The sequence below is a fragment of the Pygocentrus nattereri genome, chromosome 11 (genome assembly GCF_015220715.1).
Source record: "Pygocentrus nattereri isolate fPygNat1 chromosome 11, fPygNat1.pri, whole genome shotgun sequence".
Lineage (NCBI taxonomy): Eukaryota > Metazoa > Chordata > Actinopteri > Characiformes > Serrasalmidae > Pygocentrus > Pygocentrus nattereri.
This window is the reverse complement of record NC_051221.1, coordinates 24,478,542-24,497,720: the sequence shown is the minus strand read 5'-3', so window position 1 is coordinate 24,497,720 and position 19,179 is coordinate 24,478,542. Positions and strand designations below refer to the sequence as shown.

General features: G+C 39.6%; 1 protein-coding gene across 5 annotated transcripts in view; it reads right to left on the bottom strand.

Moving 5' to 3' along the window:
• Positions 1–19,179, bottom strand: part of clpxb (caseinolytic mitochondrial matrix peptidase chaperone subunit Xb) — a 21,837-nt gene extending 2,658 nt beyond the window's left edge. The window contains exons 1-14 of one of the 5 annotated variants that reach the window (XM_037542613.1): positions 19,034–19,179; positions 18,434–18,500; positions 15,201–15,361; positions 14,864–14,984; positions 14,470–14,624; positions 13,702–13,861; positions 13,255–13,296; positions 12,216–12,392; positions 11,797–11,961; positions 9,655–9,743; positions 8,521–8,685; positions 7,811–8,113; positions 2,285–2,377; positions 2,090–2,196 (exon numbers count right to left, since the gene is read on the bottom strand). In XM_037542613.1, the coding sequence (XP_037398510.1) occupies positions 2,090–2,196; positions 2,285–2,377; positions 7,811–8,113; positions 8,521–8,685; positions 9,655–9,743; positions 11,797–11,961; positions 12,216–12,392; positions 13,255–13,296; positions 13,702–13,861; positions 14,470–14,624; positions 14,864–14,984; positions 15,201–15,361; positions 18,434–18,488 (1,793 nt within the window). In that variant the 5' untranslated portion in view covers positions 18,489–18,500; positions 19,034–19,179. Of the gene's footprint in view, positions 1–2,089; positions 2,197–2,284; positions 2,378–7,810; positions 8,114–8,520; positions 8,686–9,654; positions 9,744–11,796; positions 11,962–12,215; positions 12,393–13,254; positions 13,297–13,701; positions 13,862–14,469; positions 14,625–14,863; positions 14,985–15,200; positions 15,362–18,433; positions 18,501–18,816 lie in introns of all 5 variants that reach the window. The other 4 variants (XM_037542615.1, XM_037542614.1, XM_037542616.1 and 1 more) reach the window with 4 other exon arrangements.

The window sequence follows — 19,179 nt, the reverse complement described above, 5'->3', positions numbered from 1 at the left end:
CAGCTAATGCTATTTTTTGGCCTTGTCCCTTACATACAGAGTTTTCTCCAGATTCTCTTATTATGTACCGTAGACAATGAAAAGCAAATGTTTTTTGCCATTTTACACTGAGAAAAGTTAGTCTTGCACTACAAGCCCAATTCAAATGAAGTTGGGAAGTTGTGTAAAATATAAATAAAAACAGAATACGATCATTTGCTAATCCTTTTGAACCTATATTCAATTGAATACACTACAAAGACAAGATATTTAATGTTTGAACGGATAAACTTTGTTTTTTGCAAATATTCACTCATTTTGAATTTGATACCTGCAACACGTTCCAGAGAAGTTGGGACAGGTGCATGTTTACCACTGTGTTACATCACCTTTCCTTTTAACAACACTCAATAAGCGTTTGGAAACTGAGAACACTAATTGTTGAAGCTTTGTAGGTGGAATTCTTTCCCTTTCTTGCTTGATGTACAACTTCAGTTGCTCAATGGGTCTCCATTGTCGTATTTCGTGCTTCATAATGCGCTGCACATTTTCAATGTGAGAGTACCCGCACTCTTTTACTACGAAGCCATGCTGTTGTAACACGTGCAGAATGTGGTTTGGAGTTGTCTTGCTGTAATAAGCAGGACGTCCCTGAAAAAGACGTTGCTTGGATGGCAGCATATGTTGCTCCAAAACCTGTATGTACCTTTCAGCATTAATGGTGCCTTCACAGATGTGCAACTTACCCATGCCATGGGCACTAACACACCCCATACCATCAGAGATGCTTTGGAACCTTGAGCTGATAATCCGGACAGTCCTTTTCCTCTGTGGCCCGGAGGACACAACGTCTATGATTTCCAAAAACAATTTGAAATGTGGACTCATCAGACCACAGGACACTTTTCCACTTTGTGTCAGTCCATCTCAGATGAGCAGCGTTTCTGGGTGTTGTTGATATATGGCTTTCACTTTGCATGGTTTTACCTTGCACTTGTAGATGGAGCGACGAACTGTGTTCACTGACAGTGGTTTTCTGAAGTGTTCCTGAGCCCATGTGGTAATATCCGTTACAGAATTATGCCGGTTTTTAATGCAGTGCTGCCTGAGAGATCGAAGGTCACGGGCATTCAGTGTTGGTTTTCTGCCTTGCCACTTACTTGCAGAGATTTCTCCAGATTCTCTGAATCTTTTGATGATATTATGGACTGTAGATGATGACATCCCTAAATTCCTTGCAATTGCACGTTGAGAAACATTGTTCTTAAACTGTTGGAATATTTGCTCATGCAGTTGTTCACAAAGTGGTGAACCTCGCTTGTGAACCCGCCCCTGCTTGTGAATGACTGAGCCTTTCAGGGATGCTCCCTTTAAACCCAATCATGTTTTTTGAGCATTCCTCAACTTTCCCAGTCTTTTGTTGCCCCTGTCCCAACTTCTTTGGAATGTGTTGCAGGCATCAAATTCAAAATGAGTGAAGTTTTGCAAAAAACAATAAAGTTTATCCATTTGAACATTAAATATCTTGTCTTTGTAGTGTATTCAATTGAATATAGGTTGAAAAGGATTTGCAAATCATCATATTCTGTTTTGGTTCATGTTTTACACAACGTCCCAACTTCATTGGAATTGGGGTTGTATTTGACTGTGCAGTCTTTCATAGAGTGGTGAAACCTTCCTCATCTTTACTTCTCAAAGCCGCTCTGTGATGCTGTTCTATGCTCAATCATGTTACTGACCTGTTGCCAAGCCACCACATTTTTTTTAAGCACAACTTTACCAGTCTTTTGTTGCCCCGATCCCAACTTTTTTAAAACATGTTGTTGGCATCAAATTAAAAATGGGCATATATTTAAAAAAAAACAATGACATTTCTCGGTTTCAACATTTGATATTTTGTCTTTGCACTATTTTTGATTAAATATAGAGTGTAAATTATTTGCACATCAATGCATTTTGTATTTATTTACATTTTGCACAGCGACCAAACTGTTTTGGAAAAGGGGTTGTATTACTTTCTTAAGAAGTTAGCTGGTTCTGAACTAGTAAAAATTTTGCCAAAAAATTTAAAAGTGGCACACACACTAAGGCAGACGTGAACCAGATTTACCTGATATAGCATGGTTTGCTCTTGCCCAGCACCACATCCTTATTCAGCTCCACAGCCATGATGTCAGAGTGTGGCACCTCAAACATGGGCTCCAACAGCAGCTTCTCCTGAAGAAGATAACACAGGCATCAGAATCCAAATAAATCCTGTTAAAAGGAAAAAAGGATGGAGGCAGAGAGGGTATGTGTGGCTTACCATGATAGATCGGAGGCCTCGAGCTCCAGTCTTCCTCTCGAGAGCCAACCTAGCAATGGCCCTCAGTGCATCCGGAGTCACATTTAGCTCACACTGAAACAGAGAGCATTCTTATCACTCATAGTGCAAGCAAAATACTATCTGCCATGCTGAAGAGAATGTGCATACAAAACACTTACAGTGCCCTCCACAAATATTGGCAACCCTGATAATCATGAGCAAAATTTCTTACAAATCTTAATCACTTATCATTTGGAGCTTTCATTCAAATTATTAGCAAAAATCTAAAAATAAATATTTTTATAATTAATATCTTTCTTAAATCTATGTGTGTCAAAATTGCTGGCACTCCTTCGCATTTATATTTTATGTTTTTACATTCATCTGAGTGATTAGGAACACTTAAATGGTTAGTCATGACTTCCTGTTTTACTGGGAAATATATATATATATATATATATATATATATATATATATATATATATGTGAGATGAAACACAGGCAAAATTCATCGAGTCATCCTTAACTGCTATGAGAAAGACCACAGAAAACAGCTGTGATGGACAACAAAAGGTTGTGGAACTGCACAAATCAGGAAATGGCTACAGGTTTAAAAAAAAAAAAAACTGGTTTAAAACCAGTGGAGATCTGCCTGGAAGAGGACATCTGTCTATGTTGAGGATGGTTAGAGTGTACAAAGAATCTCCCAGTATCACAGATAGGAAACTGCAAAAATTAGTTAGGTCTTGGGGTCAGAATGTCTCCCAAACCACAATCAAACACCACCTATATAACTACAAGTTGTTGGGGGGGGTGTTGTCAGAAAAAAAACTCTGCTGTCAAGGACCAAGAAACTCAAACTCCTAGATTTTTCCCAAACGTTACTGGAACTTTAAGTAGGACCGCATTTCATGGGTCACATGAAACGAAAATAAAGGTTTTTGGCAACGAACATGAGAGGTTAGTTTGGTGGAGACAAAGATAGCCATGCAGAAAAGTATCCCATCCCCACTGTGAAGTATGGTGGTGGATCTGTGATGTTGGGGGCTGTTTTCTTCCAAAGGCCCTGGACAATTTGTACATGGTATCATGAATTCAATCAACTACCAGTACAAATAAAATCAAAACCTGACTGCCTCAGCCAGAAAGACTAAACAGGGCCATAGTTTGGATCTTCGAGCAGAACAACGATCCAAACATGCCTCAAAATCAAAACAAAAATGGTTCAATGACCACAGAATTACACCCCAGTCCCCGGACATAAACCCCATAGAAAACCTGTGGGACGAGTGAGTTCTGGAATGAAAGATCAAAAGAATAAGCAATAAAGAATGTTTTTTACAGCCTGTTTTGCTCATGTTTACCATGGGTGCCAGTATTTGAGGAGGGCACTGCATTTTGTCCATTCAGATGAGATCCAGGCTTGTCTATGATAGGAGGCTCTGGCACTGATGTATATATGTGCTAGAGCTGCTGATGTTTAGTTAGCATTTGATTGCTAAATATTGCCTTCAGAACTTCCTTTAATTCTTCGTGGCATACTTTCAACAAGGTGTTGGAAACATTCCTCAGAGATTTGGTCCATATTGAAATGATAGCATCACGCAGTTGCTGCAGATTTGTCGGCTACCCATCTATGATGCAAATCTCCCGTTCCACCACATCCCAAAGGTGCTCTATTGGATTGAGATCTGGTGACTGTGGAGGCCACTGGAGTACAGTGAACTCATTGTCATGTTCAAGAACCCAGTTTGAGATGATATGAGTTTTGTGACATGGTGCATTATCCTGCTCACAGTAACACTGTGGTCATAAAGGGATGGACATGGACAGCAATAATAGTCCAGTAGGCTGTGGCATTTAAACAATGCTCAACTGGTATTAAGGGGCCCAAAGTGTGCCAAGAAAATATGCCCCACACCATCACACCACCATCACCAGCCTGAACCGTTAATACAACACAGGTTGGATCCATGCTTTCATGTTGTTTACGCCAAATTCTGACCCCACCATCTGAATGTCACAGCTGAAATCGAGACTCGTCTGACCAGGCACCATTTTTCCAGTCTTCTATTGTCCAATTTCGGTGAGCCCGTGCGAATTGTAGTCTCAGTTTCCTGTTCTTAGCTGACAGGAGTGGCAGCCGGTGTGATCTTCTGCTGCTGTAGCCCATCTTCTTCAAGGTTCAACGTGTTGTGCGTTCAGAGATGGTATTCTGCATTCCTTGGTTGTAACAAGTGGTTATTTGAGTTACTGTTGCCTTTCTATCATCTCGAACCAGTCTGCCCATTCTCCTCTGACCTCTCACATCAACAAGGCATTTTCGTCCACATAACTGCCGCTCACTGGATATTTTCTTTTTCCGACCATTCTCTGTAAACCCTGGAGATGTCTGCGCATGAAAATCCCAGTAGATCAGCAGTTTCCGAAATACTCAGACCAGCCCGTCTGGCACCAACAAAGTCACTTAAATCACCTTTCTTCCCCATTCTGGTGCTCGGTCTGCACTTCAGCAAGTTATCTTGACCACCTCTACATGCCTAGATGCATGGAATTGCGGCCCTGTGTTTGGCTGATTAGCTATTTGTGTTAATAAGAGCAATTGAACAGGTGTACCAAATAAAGTGGCCGTTGAGTGTGTGTGTGTGTGTGTGTGTGTGTGTGTGTGTGTGTATATATTTTTTTTTGTGTGTGTGTGTATAATATGTATACATTTTTTTTTTAAACAAGAAGTGATTAAGCGGCAGTTAAAGTGTGACCTATTAAGCCTAAAGCAAGAACTACCCACCATGCCAGGAACAAAAGAAAACAAAGGTCTCTGACTAGGAACACAGTTCTATTTATTTTCTGTGGTTTAGGCTTATATGTGGTATTACTATATTAGTTGCCATGCAAGGTTACTGGAGAAAGATGCCATGGCTTTCAACGGACAGGTTCCTCAGTCTGTGGCTTACAGTTAGTATAAGCCTCCTTTCAATATTCTCAGCTATTTCTTTTCGATGAGTGCTGAAATTGATGCATCAACACTGCCACAGTGTCAAAATAGTAACTTGTAACATGGCTAACATGAAATGACTGATTATTTCCCTAATGTATAAATCTACTGACTACTATTCAAATAATCAAATAACTAAACAATTATGCCTTTTAAGGGCACCACCATTCAGTGTTCCATCTTAATGGGACTGCTCAAAATGAACTGCACCTTCCACTGGAGCCCAGCCTGAGTTGCTGGTTGTGGTTGGGTGACAAGCTGAAAAGAGAGCCATCAAGCCAGACAGATTTACCAGCAGCATCCCGCGTGAGCTGGCAACTCTAGCGACATTCGCATTTCAGATGTTCAGATTTAATTTCTCATATGAGAATAATAAACACGAACACTACATGTTTTGATTGGCTACATGCTCTATTGTGCAGCTATAGTTGCAAGAAAAAAAGTATGTGAACCCTTTGGGATTACTTGGATTTCTGCATAAATTGGTCATTAAATGTGTTCTGATCTTCATCGAAGTCACAACAATAGACAAACACAGTCTGCTTAAAGTAATGCGGCACAAAAAATTATGTTTTCATTGAATACAACATGTGAACATTCACAGTGCAGGGTGGAAAAAGTATGTGAACCCCTAGGCTAATGACTTCTCCAAGAGCTAATTGAAGCCAGGAGTCAGCAAACCTGGAGTCCAGTCAACGTGATGAGATTGGATGTGTTGGTTAAAGCTGCCCTGCTCAAAAAAAAAAAACAACACAAACCAGTTTTGAGTTTGCTGTTCTCAAGAAGCATTGCCATGCCTCGCACACAAAAGAGCTCTCAGAAGACCTATGTTCAAGAATTGTTGACTTGTAACCCTTTCCAGCTTCATACAAAAGTATCTCTAGAAGTGGCCACGGTAAGACAGACTGTCTACAAATAAGGAAAGTTCAGCACTGTTGCTACTCTCCCTAGGCGTGGTCGTCCTGTAAAGATGAGTGCAAGAGCACAGCACAGAATGCTCAATGAGGTGAAGAAGAAACCTAGAGTGTCAGCTACTTACAGAAGATTTACAGAAATCTCTGGCACATGCTAACATTTTTGTTGACAAATCTACAATAAGTAAAACATTCAACAAGAACGGAGTCCATGGGAGAACATCATGGAGGAAGCCACTGCTGTACAAAAAAAAAAAAAAAACACTGCTGAAGTTTGCAAAAGAGCACCTGGATGTTCCACAGCACTACAGACAAAATACTCTGTGGACAGATAAAACCAAAATTTTGTTGTTTGGAAGGAACACACAGCGCTATGTGTGGAGAAAAAAAAGGCACAGCACACCAACATCAAAACCTCATCCCAACTGTGAAATATGGTGGAGGGGGCATGATGGTTTGGGGCTGCTTTGCTGCCTCAAGGCCTGGACGGATTGCTGTCATCAACGGAAAAATTAATTCCCGTTTATCAAGACATTTTGCAGGGAAACTTAAGACCATCTGTGCGCCAACTGAAGCTCAACAGCATGGGTGATGCAACAGGACAACGACCCAAAACATAGAAGTAAATAAACAACAGAATGGCTTCAACAGATGAAAATACACCTCTGGAGTGGCCCAGTCAGAATCCTGACCTCAACCCGATTGAGACGCTGTGGCATGACCTCAAGACAGCGATTCACACCAGACATCCCAAAAATACTGCTGAACGAAACGTTTTGTAAAGAGGAATGGTCCAAAAGTCCTCCTGACTGTTGTGCAGGTCTAATCAGCTACTACAGGAAACGTTTGGTTGAGGTTATTGCTGCCAATGGAGGGTCAACCAGTTATTAAATCCAAAGGTTCACATATGTTTTCTACCCTGCACTGTGAATGTTCACATGCTGTGTTCAATACAAACATGAAAACATTTCATTTTTTGTGCGGTATCAGTTTAAGCACACAGTGTTTTGTCTATCGTTGTGACTTAGATAAAGATCAGAACACATTTAACAACCAATTCATGCAGAAATCCAAGTAATCCCAAAGGGTTTGCATACTTTTTCTTGCAACCGTATGTGTACATGGTCAGTGGCAATGCTTGTAGTCACTGAGGATTAAGCTCTGTCATCATCAAACTGTCTCTCTGCTCACACAGCTGGGTGATGAGATACTGTGGTGCCTGGCTATGAGGACTGCAGTCACGTCACTCCTACAATATTATAACAGCCTATGTCATTGTGAAGTGCCAATGCACATCAGACAATAAAACCTAACCAGCATGGATTGTACACAATCAGGCAGTGATGAGTCTGTGCAGCACTGCCTTAAGTCAAAACAAGTCCACTGACGTGTTTTCCTATTTAACGGTGCAACAAAGAAACAGAAGCCATATCACCCCAATGCATCTTGCAGCGTCCTGCAATCCGTTAAAATGAATGTGGGTGTCACAAGAACATAACAGAGTATTGGAAAGTACTTTTCATTCAACATTGTTGACATCTAATCAACTTTATTGATCAATTGTTGCAGCCCTAGTGTTCAAGAGAGAGAGAAAGAGTGACAAAGGGACATATTCACCTTGTCCATGCTGAAGAGGGCTTGGTATTGCGGCACCACAGCATTGCGAGGCTCTGTGAGTATGCGCACCAGTGTCTCCTCGTCCAGGCTATGCAGGGGCACCACCACGGGCAATCTTCCCACAAATTCTGGGATCATGCCAAACTCAATAAGGTCTCGCGCCTCCACGTGCCTCAAGAGCCTGTCCTTTTCCTCGATCTCTGCTACCGCGTCTGTCTCACTCCCTGAGATGTTGGCCAGATCTGCTGCAGCTGCTGCTCGACGCCCCTTTCCCAGGTTAGAAGGTGTGCCAAAGCCAAGATACTGCAGCAGACCAGGATTCAGAATCATTGAACTATGTTTATGCTGATATTTAAAAAAGACAACTTATGTACAGTGAATTACATGTTTTAACATTCAAAGTGAAAAAAAAATATGAGAAAGGGTGTATTGTATATACTAAGACTGTCACAATGAAAAAAAAAATATTCTTCTGAATTTTACAGCACAATATCTATTTATTTGCTATTTATTTGAGTTTAACTTATAGAAAAAATATAACAAAAACTTTGGCCTGACCACATTTTTTGGGTTTTTCTCCATAAATTCAACAAATAAACAGTAATTGTGTTTACAAATGTGCAGAAGCATATTCACTGTAGAGGAAGTGTTAACTTATTTTCACTTACCATGGTGGCCAAACTTTTGCATACAACGGTATTATTACTTACTTTCTCATTTTTTCTGCGGCTAATGATTCGGTCCAGCCCATTGAAGGCCCCTGATGCCACAAACAGGATGTTGGTTGTGTCGACTTGCACAGTTTCTCCCCGCAACTTTCTGCTGTTTTTTTCAGGAACGTTCACAATTGTCCCCTCAAGGAGCTTCAACAAACCCTGAGCAGAGAAATAAACAAACCCATGAGCTTTTATATGAAATAAAGCCTAACCATTAGGGTGAAGAACAGGATTAGTGCACTGATGGACACACTTTTTCAGTGTTTTCAAACAGCTTTCAATGTTATCTTCAGCTAGATTTAATCTGGGTGTGTAGATGCTTGCATTGTTGCCATTAGGCTGCAAATCATCGCAGTCTTTAGGTGGGCTTTCGGGTAGTTAGCCTAAGTGAAAGTGTGATTTGCTGCCTTGTTACAACTGTGGAAAAATACACCATTCTCAGGGGAAATTATTACATTAGGAGGACAATACTCAATTTATATCCATTAGCTTGAGCTGGACCTAAGGACTTAAAAGCCTTGCTTACACACAATAACACTGGGGGGTACACTAAGTGTACTGCAGTTTATGGTTAGATCAGTGCTTTGTACATTGATTCAAAGTATTTCAGTTACTGGAACTCATTATGGATCTTTACAACACACCATGCTTGCTCTTTAATCTAATGATTGACAACCATGTATGAAACAGTTTTCCTGTCCCTCTTCACTTTAGCCTAGGTAATATAGTCATTATATGTGGACACTATATTTTAAATTTATACAACAGGGCTCTAGGATATGCTGATGCTTGTAATGAAACATGCAGTTGCTTAGTGTTCTTCAAGTGTATGTTCAGTAGTGTATACTTTATCATGATGATAAAAGTTCTTACAATGTCACAATACAACTGCCATATTGCCCACCTGAAGTGTGCTAACTGGTCAACAAATCAGACCAATGTTCTTGCCATAGTTATTCATTGCTAGGCACTGCTTTTTGGAAACATACAAACTTCCACCTTTTAAACTCATCTATATCCTTGTTATGGTTAACTTTCACCCACCCAAATCATGAAATAGTTCAGAGAGAGTACATGGCAGTGGGGAATTACATCCCACTGTGAGATGTGACTGCTATATGTATGCACCTGCTGGACGCCTTCTCCTCCCACATCTCTGAGCTGATGGATTCCTGGAACACTGCCAATTTTATCCACCTCATCCAGAAACACGATTCCTGTAGGTCCAGCACATTAGAGAGAGCGAGAGAGTGAGAGAGAGAGAGCGAGATGCTGTTCAAAATATGTACAATTTATGAACAAACTTGCTCAAGACAGGATGAGCATTTCATGTTTCCATATGTCTGTCACCACTTACAGAGAAGTACACAGTCTAAAACACAACTTTACGTTCATAACACTCTATGCTGACAACTGTAGCACACAACTAAATTAAAGGATCTTTACTTGCTTAGCACGATTTCCACCTGGGGGAGAGCCATGAAAGTTAAAGCCTTGCAAATTACAAAAAAACATCTCAATATTAGTTAGATGGACAATAAAGCAGATCCTTCAGTTCCAAGACAGTACCAGTCAACCAGAGTATGGCAACTCAACAAACACAGCTGTATGTAAAACTGCATACAAGCAGCTCTATCCGAGTTTTCTTGGTCTTTACAAACTTGCCTTGATTTGTTAACTTCATTTCCTATTAGGGATGTAGCGATACTGATATCATGCTTACTTGGTCACTTAATACTATGTGACATAAGCTGAGCATACACTGCCGTGCTAATGAAAAAAAAAGACTCAAACTGGAAGTCAGACAGAAAGTTGCCGGTAACTAAACATTCTGCCTTAGCAAATTAACTGCAGGAATTCACTTAAATTCACTTAATTTGCTTAAAAACAACACAAAAACAATCACTACCACTTCCCCAGGTTGAAACACGTAGGCCAGCTAAACGAAGGTGAAAAAGTAAGCATTTTTTTCTGTTTGACCAAACAGAATTGCAGGAAATAAATGGTAATACTGCAATTTTTTAAACCATCTCTGTAAAACAGGCTGTAGAGAAACTGTACTGTCCCACTGTGTACACATCAGTGCACAGTGTGGTTAGCCAAGCTGCTGTAAATCAGCATGTTTGCTCAGTACTCAGAGAGGCAGCATGTTATTTTGAATGAAACAGCGTTATTGGAAATTATCATAGACAGAACTGTCTATAGGGGCTGCATTACATAAAGCATGTCAATCGGACTGAGTGTTTTGTACAGTGTGAGCATATAAATCATAGGCTTTGTCTGTACACAAGAGACCATAGTCTGTACACAAGAGACCACAGCAAGTGTACTTAAAATCATCTAGATTTAAATTATTTACCTGTTACAGTAACTGTACTCAGTTACACCAACAACTACTTAATTCTAAGTAGCTGGTCCATTACAGTACCAGACTGTAGATCACAACAGATCTGCAAAGTTATTTATCGACAAAAATATGTACTCATATTGTGTCTGAAAAAAAATGGTATTGATGCCTCACAATTTCAGACAGTGGGAATTGTGAGTTTAAAGTATTTTGATACCTTTTTCACAGCCTTCCCCTACGTTTTAGGCATTAATTAGCTTTCTGAGCCAGCTGCTTAGAGGACCCCATGGTTGCATTAATTAGCCTTAATATTTGCAGAAAAGTGTTATTTTTAAAAGAGCATGCTGCAGTGGTTGTGTTTACTGCTTTTTACTTTAAAAATCAACAAAACATGTATTTTCGTTTTTGCATAGAACTGTACATAAGTAAGCATTTTTTCAGTGTGCAGTACCTGTGTGTGTCTATTAGGAGACTCTAAATTGTTCTCTTCCAATTTACGCAATTTAAGAATGTCCTACTCCACTCAAATTGTTTCTAGTATATTCTCCTCCATTTGTGCTGTTCTAGAATGTTCTAATCTTTTCCACTAATCTAGAATATCCTCTTCCTTCCACATTATTTAGCAGTGTTCCCCTCCATTTACACTGTTCTAGAATATTCTGCTCCAGTCACATTCTAAAACAACTGCCAACACTACAGTAACACACATTTACCCAGGCACTGCAGTACATGCAGTCAAATATTAATGAGAGGTCTGTTAATGCTGAGCATTAGGTCTGATAATCAGTTAGACTGCCTTTATGCTTACCATGCACTGCATACACAGAAGCGCCCTTTGTTTAATGTTTGAGATGAGTGGAATACAGTGATTTGCTCAAGTTTGCCTGAGACACAGAAACGACATGCTTTCCAAAAGGACCCACCTTGCTGGGCTTTCTCCACTGAGTAGTTGGCATCTTGAAGCAGTTTGGCGATGACAGACTCAATATCCTCACCCACATAACCTGCCTGAGTTAGGGTAGTACAGTCGCAAATGGCAAAGGGAACGTCCAAACACCTAGCCAGAGTCTGCGCCAAAAGGGTTTTACCTGGAGAGCAACACATTAGCAAAACCGTTAAACTTTTCTGGACATGTTTGCTTTAATTTACTCTGGCTAGCTAAATTATAATTTGTGGAACATCACAAGGCTTGAATCTCTAAGGATTGTCATGATATAGTTTTTAATTAATGGAACATCATGGACTCTGACAAAATCCTCATTTCAGCAGTTAAAATGGTTCCAGGAACAAGGAACAATTTAAAATTCTTAAAAGATTTTTTAAGACAATGTTGGCAACACACCAGATCCAGTAGGGCCTAGCAGCACAATGTTGCTCTTCTCCAATTTGATGTCAGTATGGGTGGAATCTAGCACCTCCCCACCTCTTTTCTCCTGAAGAGCTTGCTGAGCAGCCTGCTGCTGAACAGAAGCACCAAGAGCATTGCCATGGGGACTGATCCCAGCAATCTGAAGCAACTCTGTTGGCAAATATGGTCATGTCAATACATACTTTGTTTATAGAAAGCATATGCACATGTGGTCATTGTTTTCGATGGACTGAAAACAAAAAATCTGTAGAAATGACATTGTGACTGAGCAATTCAACAATCGGCTTTGTCATTGTGGCTTTGGTGTACAGAAAAAACATGAAAACATGTTTGGTCTTTGTTATATGGGGCTGTTTTCTCAATTTGATTATCTGTATTCATATCTATGGTTTAATATGTTTATCATACACTGACAATTTGTCACAGATGGAACAAAGGCTTGTTTCTCCGGATATTAACTTTACAACTAAAAATAACTTGCAATGAAAGTTAATGTAATTAGATTTGTTTGAAGTAATTTAGGGCCATTTCTATTGGTCCATTCATTATGAAACTTTAAGAAAGTGCAAAGGATACTTGGAGTTTTTTGAAGAATGAAAAAAAATGTTTCCAAGTGGAAAAAATTACATTCACAATGATTTAGAACTATAACATCTTATAGCTCTTAATTCATACAGTGAACGACATTAAAATTATGTCATACATTTGCCCTAGTTTATATAAACTGTATGCCACAGGTCAGCGTCCCAAGTCCTATAAATAAAGTTATCTAGCAGAGTAGCAGTGTGGAGTTACTGAACACATAAACTAGGTCACCAGGATACTTTATCCCTCTGCATAGAGGTCAGCAATGAAGCAACATATTTTTATATGTACTCTTATGCAATCAGCAGCATACAATCACAGATTAACGGAACTGCATGTCTACACAGATTATTAAAGTTAAAATGAGCAGTAGACAGTTTAGCACTGTAGAGCAAAATACTGTATTTGGATTAAAAAAAATACTTACTTGTAAATCTGTATTCATCTTCTCGTCTTCTAATCTCAAGTTCTACCAAATGAAGGAGAAATTATCTTACTAAATCTTACTAAAGGTCTTTGGAAATGAGATTTTGGGCCAGCTGGGGTAAAATCAAACCAGTATATACTGGCTAAGTGCCAGAAGCCCAGGAGAACCAGGACCAGGAACCAGAAGAGCCAGCTTTAGCAACATGGTAGGTAGCATCTTTCTACTGCCTTATATGAAAGCATGTTTCATTAAGACATACTTACATAAGATGTATTGAATGGATCTTAATAAAATGTATTTTTAATGTCTTTGAATAGTGTGAACCACATACTTCATTCAAGAATTGAATCCTTGGCTTAAATGGCTTAAATCCTTATACAGATTATATGAGCCAGAAAAAAACACTTTTCAATAAGCTGAGCTATAAACGTATAAGATGGCGCTAACCTCGGGGACTCAGAGAACTTTGCTTTTCTGCCTCTACTTGCTGTCTGCCTCCTGCTGGGAGGTTGTTGTAGATCCGTTTGTAATGGTTGTACACTGCAACTGCCAACACTTTCTTTGCATATGATTGGCCAACAACATATTTATCAAGGTAGGCAAAGATCTGCAAAGAAGAAAAACACAAAGTATAGCTTAGTTCTTGGTTTCCACTTTTCATTACTGACACATCACAGTTGGTTTTGTTGTTTACACAGATGGTAAGTTAAAGGGACACTCTAGCCACTCTGGGAAAAATCTAGTTATTTACATTGTAAACATATCTGCTCACTTCCTACAGCGGCGTCACAATAATCTCATATTATTTCCCAGTTTAAAAAATTACTCTTCTGATAATGCATCTTGAAGATGGGAGAAACTACAAGCACTCTGGTGTGGAACTGCCGAAGCTGAAACTCATGTGCAATTCTTAGCTTCTACATCAGTGGCTACAGTAGCAGTCACACCCACACCCATCTAAGCTGCTTCTCCCTCAGGGTTGCGGAGTAGCAGTCAGTATTTCTTTATTGACATTTACTGATATTTTTTGTGTGATGCATTCTGGGTATTGCGGTGAAGGAATAAGTACACAAAATACTTAAAATGAGTACACAAAATTGTGAACTTGGTCAAACCAATGAGGCTGTTTTTTTATGTAACAAATAACATTAAATGCTATTTTAAGGCTAGAATGCCCCTTTTATACTTCTCACTGTTTGGTGCTGTGGATTGTACCTTTTTAGGGGGTGGGGGGGGTTTCTGAGCAAACGCCAGTTTAACAGCCTCAGCGGCAGATTCTGCCTCCTTATTCAGACCCTTTTTAGAGTCCGTTTCAGAAAGCACCACGAAGAAGTGATGACACTTTTCACATTTCACAAATCGTGTAGATGCTGAAAAAGGGAAGATACACACAAGTGCAGGTAAGATCAGTGCTTCACATCCTGAGCTAAATTTCTTGATTTTTTTTTAGTTTATGTCAAGACAATACAGAACACAGAGGTACAGAAATGCAACTTCATTAGGTACACACAATTTTCTATAGAACTGAAAACAATTCTGTAATAGCATTCATTTCATATTCACAGTGAGAAAAATGAAATGCATCTTGAAGGTCATTAAAAGCACTTACATACAAACGTCTCCACATGTGTGCAGGGGTCCCCACATTTGGGACAACGCAGTTGACTGCCTCCCTTTCCTGAGCCTCCTGAACCCATTGACCTCTTTCCAGCCATGTCGGTCATACTTTTCTACACATACATGAAACACAGAAATCACAGTAAAATTGAAGTATACACATAAAATGTCATTGAAAGTTCTGGGTCATCCAAAATATTTGTGCTTCTTCCACTTCTATTCTGCTATATTTATAGGCTATATGTGAAAAAAAAATTCTGTTCTGCTCAACGGCAGCCCTCCTATTAAGCTCTTCTATTTGTTCAGTGCAGTGTTGGAACAAAACATACCTTTCCTCCATCACTGGAACCACTATTAGGTGTGTTCTCCTTTGAGGCAAAACACACTGCAGTTTCTGAAAAAGATCGAATCTGTACTGCTGCAGGTAGATGAGCTTCACGAGACACTGGTCTACTGAGAGCAAAGAACTGGATGCGCGAGCATGGAAATCCTGCAAATGCAGAAAATTTGAGCATACATTTATGGATCAGTCCAGGGCAACTCACCAATGTGTGTCTGGTTGCTTCATGGATTTCCACAAAAAAAGATCAATCAAACATTTTGCTATTACAAAGGTCATTTAGGTCAACTGCTTAGAGAACAACTGAACTGAGCTGAAATATTAACTGGGTATAAATGCAACACTAAAAACAATTCTGTACTGTCCATTCACTACGTTTGTGCCAATAAACTCAGTCAACAAATTAATTAACTGGATGATGATTGAATTTGAATCTTTCAATCCGTTTCCAAAGTACTTTTTCAAAATATTTTACAGTTGCAAGAAAAAGTATGTGAACCCTTTGGGATTACTTGGATTTCTGCATAAATTGGTCATTAAATGTGTTCTGATCTTCATCTAAGTCACAACAATAGACACAGTCTGCTTAAACTAATGCAGCACAAAAAATATGTTTTCATTGAATACAACATGTGAAAATTCACAATGCAGGGTGGAAAAAGTATGTGAACCCCTAGGCTAATGATTTCTCCAAGAGCTAATTGGAGCCAGGAGTCAGCAAACCTGGAGTCCAGTCAATGTGATGAGATTGGATGTGTTGGTTAAAGCTGCCCTGCTCTATAAAAAACACACACCAGTTTTGAGTTTGCTGTTCTCAAGAAGCATTGCCATGCCTCGCACACAAAAGAGCTCTCAGAAGACCTATGTTCAAGAATTGTTGACTTGTAACCCTTTCCAGCTTCATACAAAAGTATCTCTAGAAGTGGCCACGGTAAGACAGACTGTCTACAAATAAGGAAAGTTCAGCACTGTTGCTACTCTCCCTAGGCGTGGTCGTCCTGTAAAGATGAGTGCAAGAGCACAGCACAGAATGCTCAATGAGGTGAAGAAGAAACCTAGAGTGTCAGCTACTTACAGAAGATTTACAGAAATCTCTGGCACATGCTAACATTTTTGTTGACAAATCTACAATAAGTAAAACATTCAACAAGAACGGAGTCCATGGGAGGACATCATGGAGGAAGCCACTGTTGTCCAAAAAAAAAAAAAAAAAAACACTGCTGAAGTTTGCAAAAGAGCACATGGATGTTCCACAGCACTACAGACAAAATACTCTGTGGACAGATAAAACCAAAATTGAATTGTTTGGAAGGAACACACAGCGCTATGTGTGGAGAAAACAAGGCACAGCACACCAACATTAAGACCTCATCCCAACTGTGAAATATGGCGGAGGGGGCATGATGGTTTGGGGCTGCTTTGCTGCCTCAAGGCCTGGACGGATTGCTGTCATCAACAGAAAAATGAATTCCCAAGTTTATCAAGACATTTTGCAGGGAAACTTAAGACCATCTGTGTGCCAACTGAAGCTCAACAGCATGGGTGATGCAACAGGACAACGACCCAAAACACAGAAGTAAATAAACAACAGAATGGCTTCAACAGAGGAAAATACACCTTCTGGAGTGGCCCAGTCAGAATCCTGACCTCAACCCGATCGAGACGCTGTGGCATGACCTCAAGAGAGCGATTCATACCAGACATCCCAAGAATATTGCTGAACGAAACCGTTTTGCAAAGAGGAATGGTCCAAAATTCCACCTGACTGTTGTGCAGATCTGATCCACAACTACAGGAAACGTTTGGTTGAGGTTATTGCTGCCAAATTGCTGTTATTAAATCCAAAGGTTCACATACTTTTTTCACCCTGCACTGTGAATGTTCACAGTTTAATGACCAACTTATGCAGAAATCCAAGTAATCCCAAAGGGTTCACATGCTTTTTCTAATAATTATTATTATTTCTACATCTCCAATAATTTATGAATTATTTATTTCCTAATGCAATACTTGAAGCTGCACCGTAAACTTCACAAATAAAAATCCATTTTGTAGGCTGTTTACTCCTTTATGAAAATTAGGTATTTGGCTAAAAAGCGCAATACTGTATAAAAACCACTGTATAAAGAAAAACACTGGATTTTCAAATTAAACTTTAAAACGCTCCAGAAGGACTGTTTTCCTATTTTGACAAGACACATGTTCCTGTATTTACTGTCATTTGGAGATCTATTATATAAAGAATATCTTGGTGAGGCACAAATAATTTGCCCTGTCTTGATGGTCCTTAAATATTCATAACCAAAAAACTAATTACAACAAAGATTTGAATTGAAACAATTTTGCATGGTTGATTGACACAAATAATTAACTTCATAAGAATTTTCATTTAAATCAACTGCATGACCAGGCAGGGCCAAGGTGAGTGTGAAATTACCTATTTATCAGAAGAAACCACAGTAGAACACAGTCTATGAGAAATGCATTTTAAGCAGACATAACTATTTACAAGTATGTTAAGCTAAACATATTTGCCCTTCTTGTTTTTCAAACGCTTCCACAACTATTCAATCAATGCTATACTACTGACAAACTTCTAATATTCTTTTGCCGTTCCACTATCATCCATGTGTGTAAGGAAGGTAAAGCCAATTCGCTGTGGAGCTTTACTCTTCACCACAGCTCTCATACTGCATGACTCTGGCAACGATATAATATTTAACAGTTTTAGAAACTCACTTCAAATTTTCTGAATAAGAGCAAGACACGATGTTATAATGTGTGTTAATAATAAAGAGTCTGCTTCTGTGGTTTGAATTAGAGATGGCAGACCACAATTTTTCTTTTCCAATACCAATATTGAAACCTTGAGTATCAGCTGATATATACATTTCTTCAGAAGCTAGTAAGCTTTAAAATGTGCTATTTCTTGAAGCGCTTCACTTAAGATGAGCACCCAGAAGTAAAAAACACCTCTCCACCCCACAGAAAGCACTTACAGCTAACAACATCATATGACACAATTTCAGTGCGTGAAAGCTTTGTTAGAATCTACAGAGGCTATTTTCTATGGTGGTGGACAATCTCTGACTATTTCACAACTTCACTAAACCCATGTTTGACATTCTAAGGAACATTCAGAGGCAGTGAAAATAAAGAGACATTCAATATTCCTATATTTTGTCGAAATGTGTAACTCTGTAGCCCAAATGCTTCACTCACCTTTCGGTGCAGAATTTAAAAGCACCCTCGCAGCAGACGTACAAGTGCAGGACATCTTCGCGGAGTCCTAGAGAAAAGACAAGGAAGAGAGAGATAAGACAAGAAGAAACGGCTATCTGTAAGCAAGCACGTAGCTAACGGTCAACGTTACTGAGAAGCTGTAGCGATCTTATTTTTACAGATAATCTTGTAGATACTAAGATCGGAGTACGAGGACATGACATGCTGTAGAAAGCGAGAGTCAGTTAGTTTGCTGTGGCAAACCGCACAATAACAATAACAATAATAACAACAACAACAACAACAACTGACGCTGCCAAGGCAGTAATAAAACACTCTGGCAGTGTGAACTAGTTTAGAAACAAACAAAGCAGCTGACAGACATTTCCTCCCTCACAGGAAAGAACACGATGTCCGAGTTCACACGCCAAACAAGTCCTGACACTGACAGATACTCCTGGTGGGGGGAGACCTACTTCAGCCGTTAGCGTTAGCCTCAGCGTTAGCTATGAAGTGTCAGGGCTGAAGGCAATGTCTGATACCCAAGTAGGACGGATCTCACGCCAGGCGCAAAATGCTCCGAATAATGTCTTTATTTACCCAAATGGCCGCTGCCCTCAGCAGCGACTGCTGGATGTGATGTAATCGCTAAAGTCGGTCAGCTAAAGCGGAGTCTCTGTGTGTGTGTGTGTGTGTGTGTGTGTGTGTGTGTGTGTGAGTGGTTTTCTCCTCTGTGCTGTGTCACG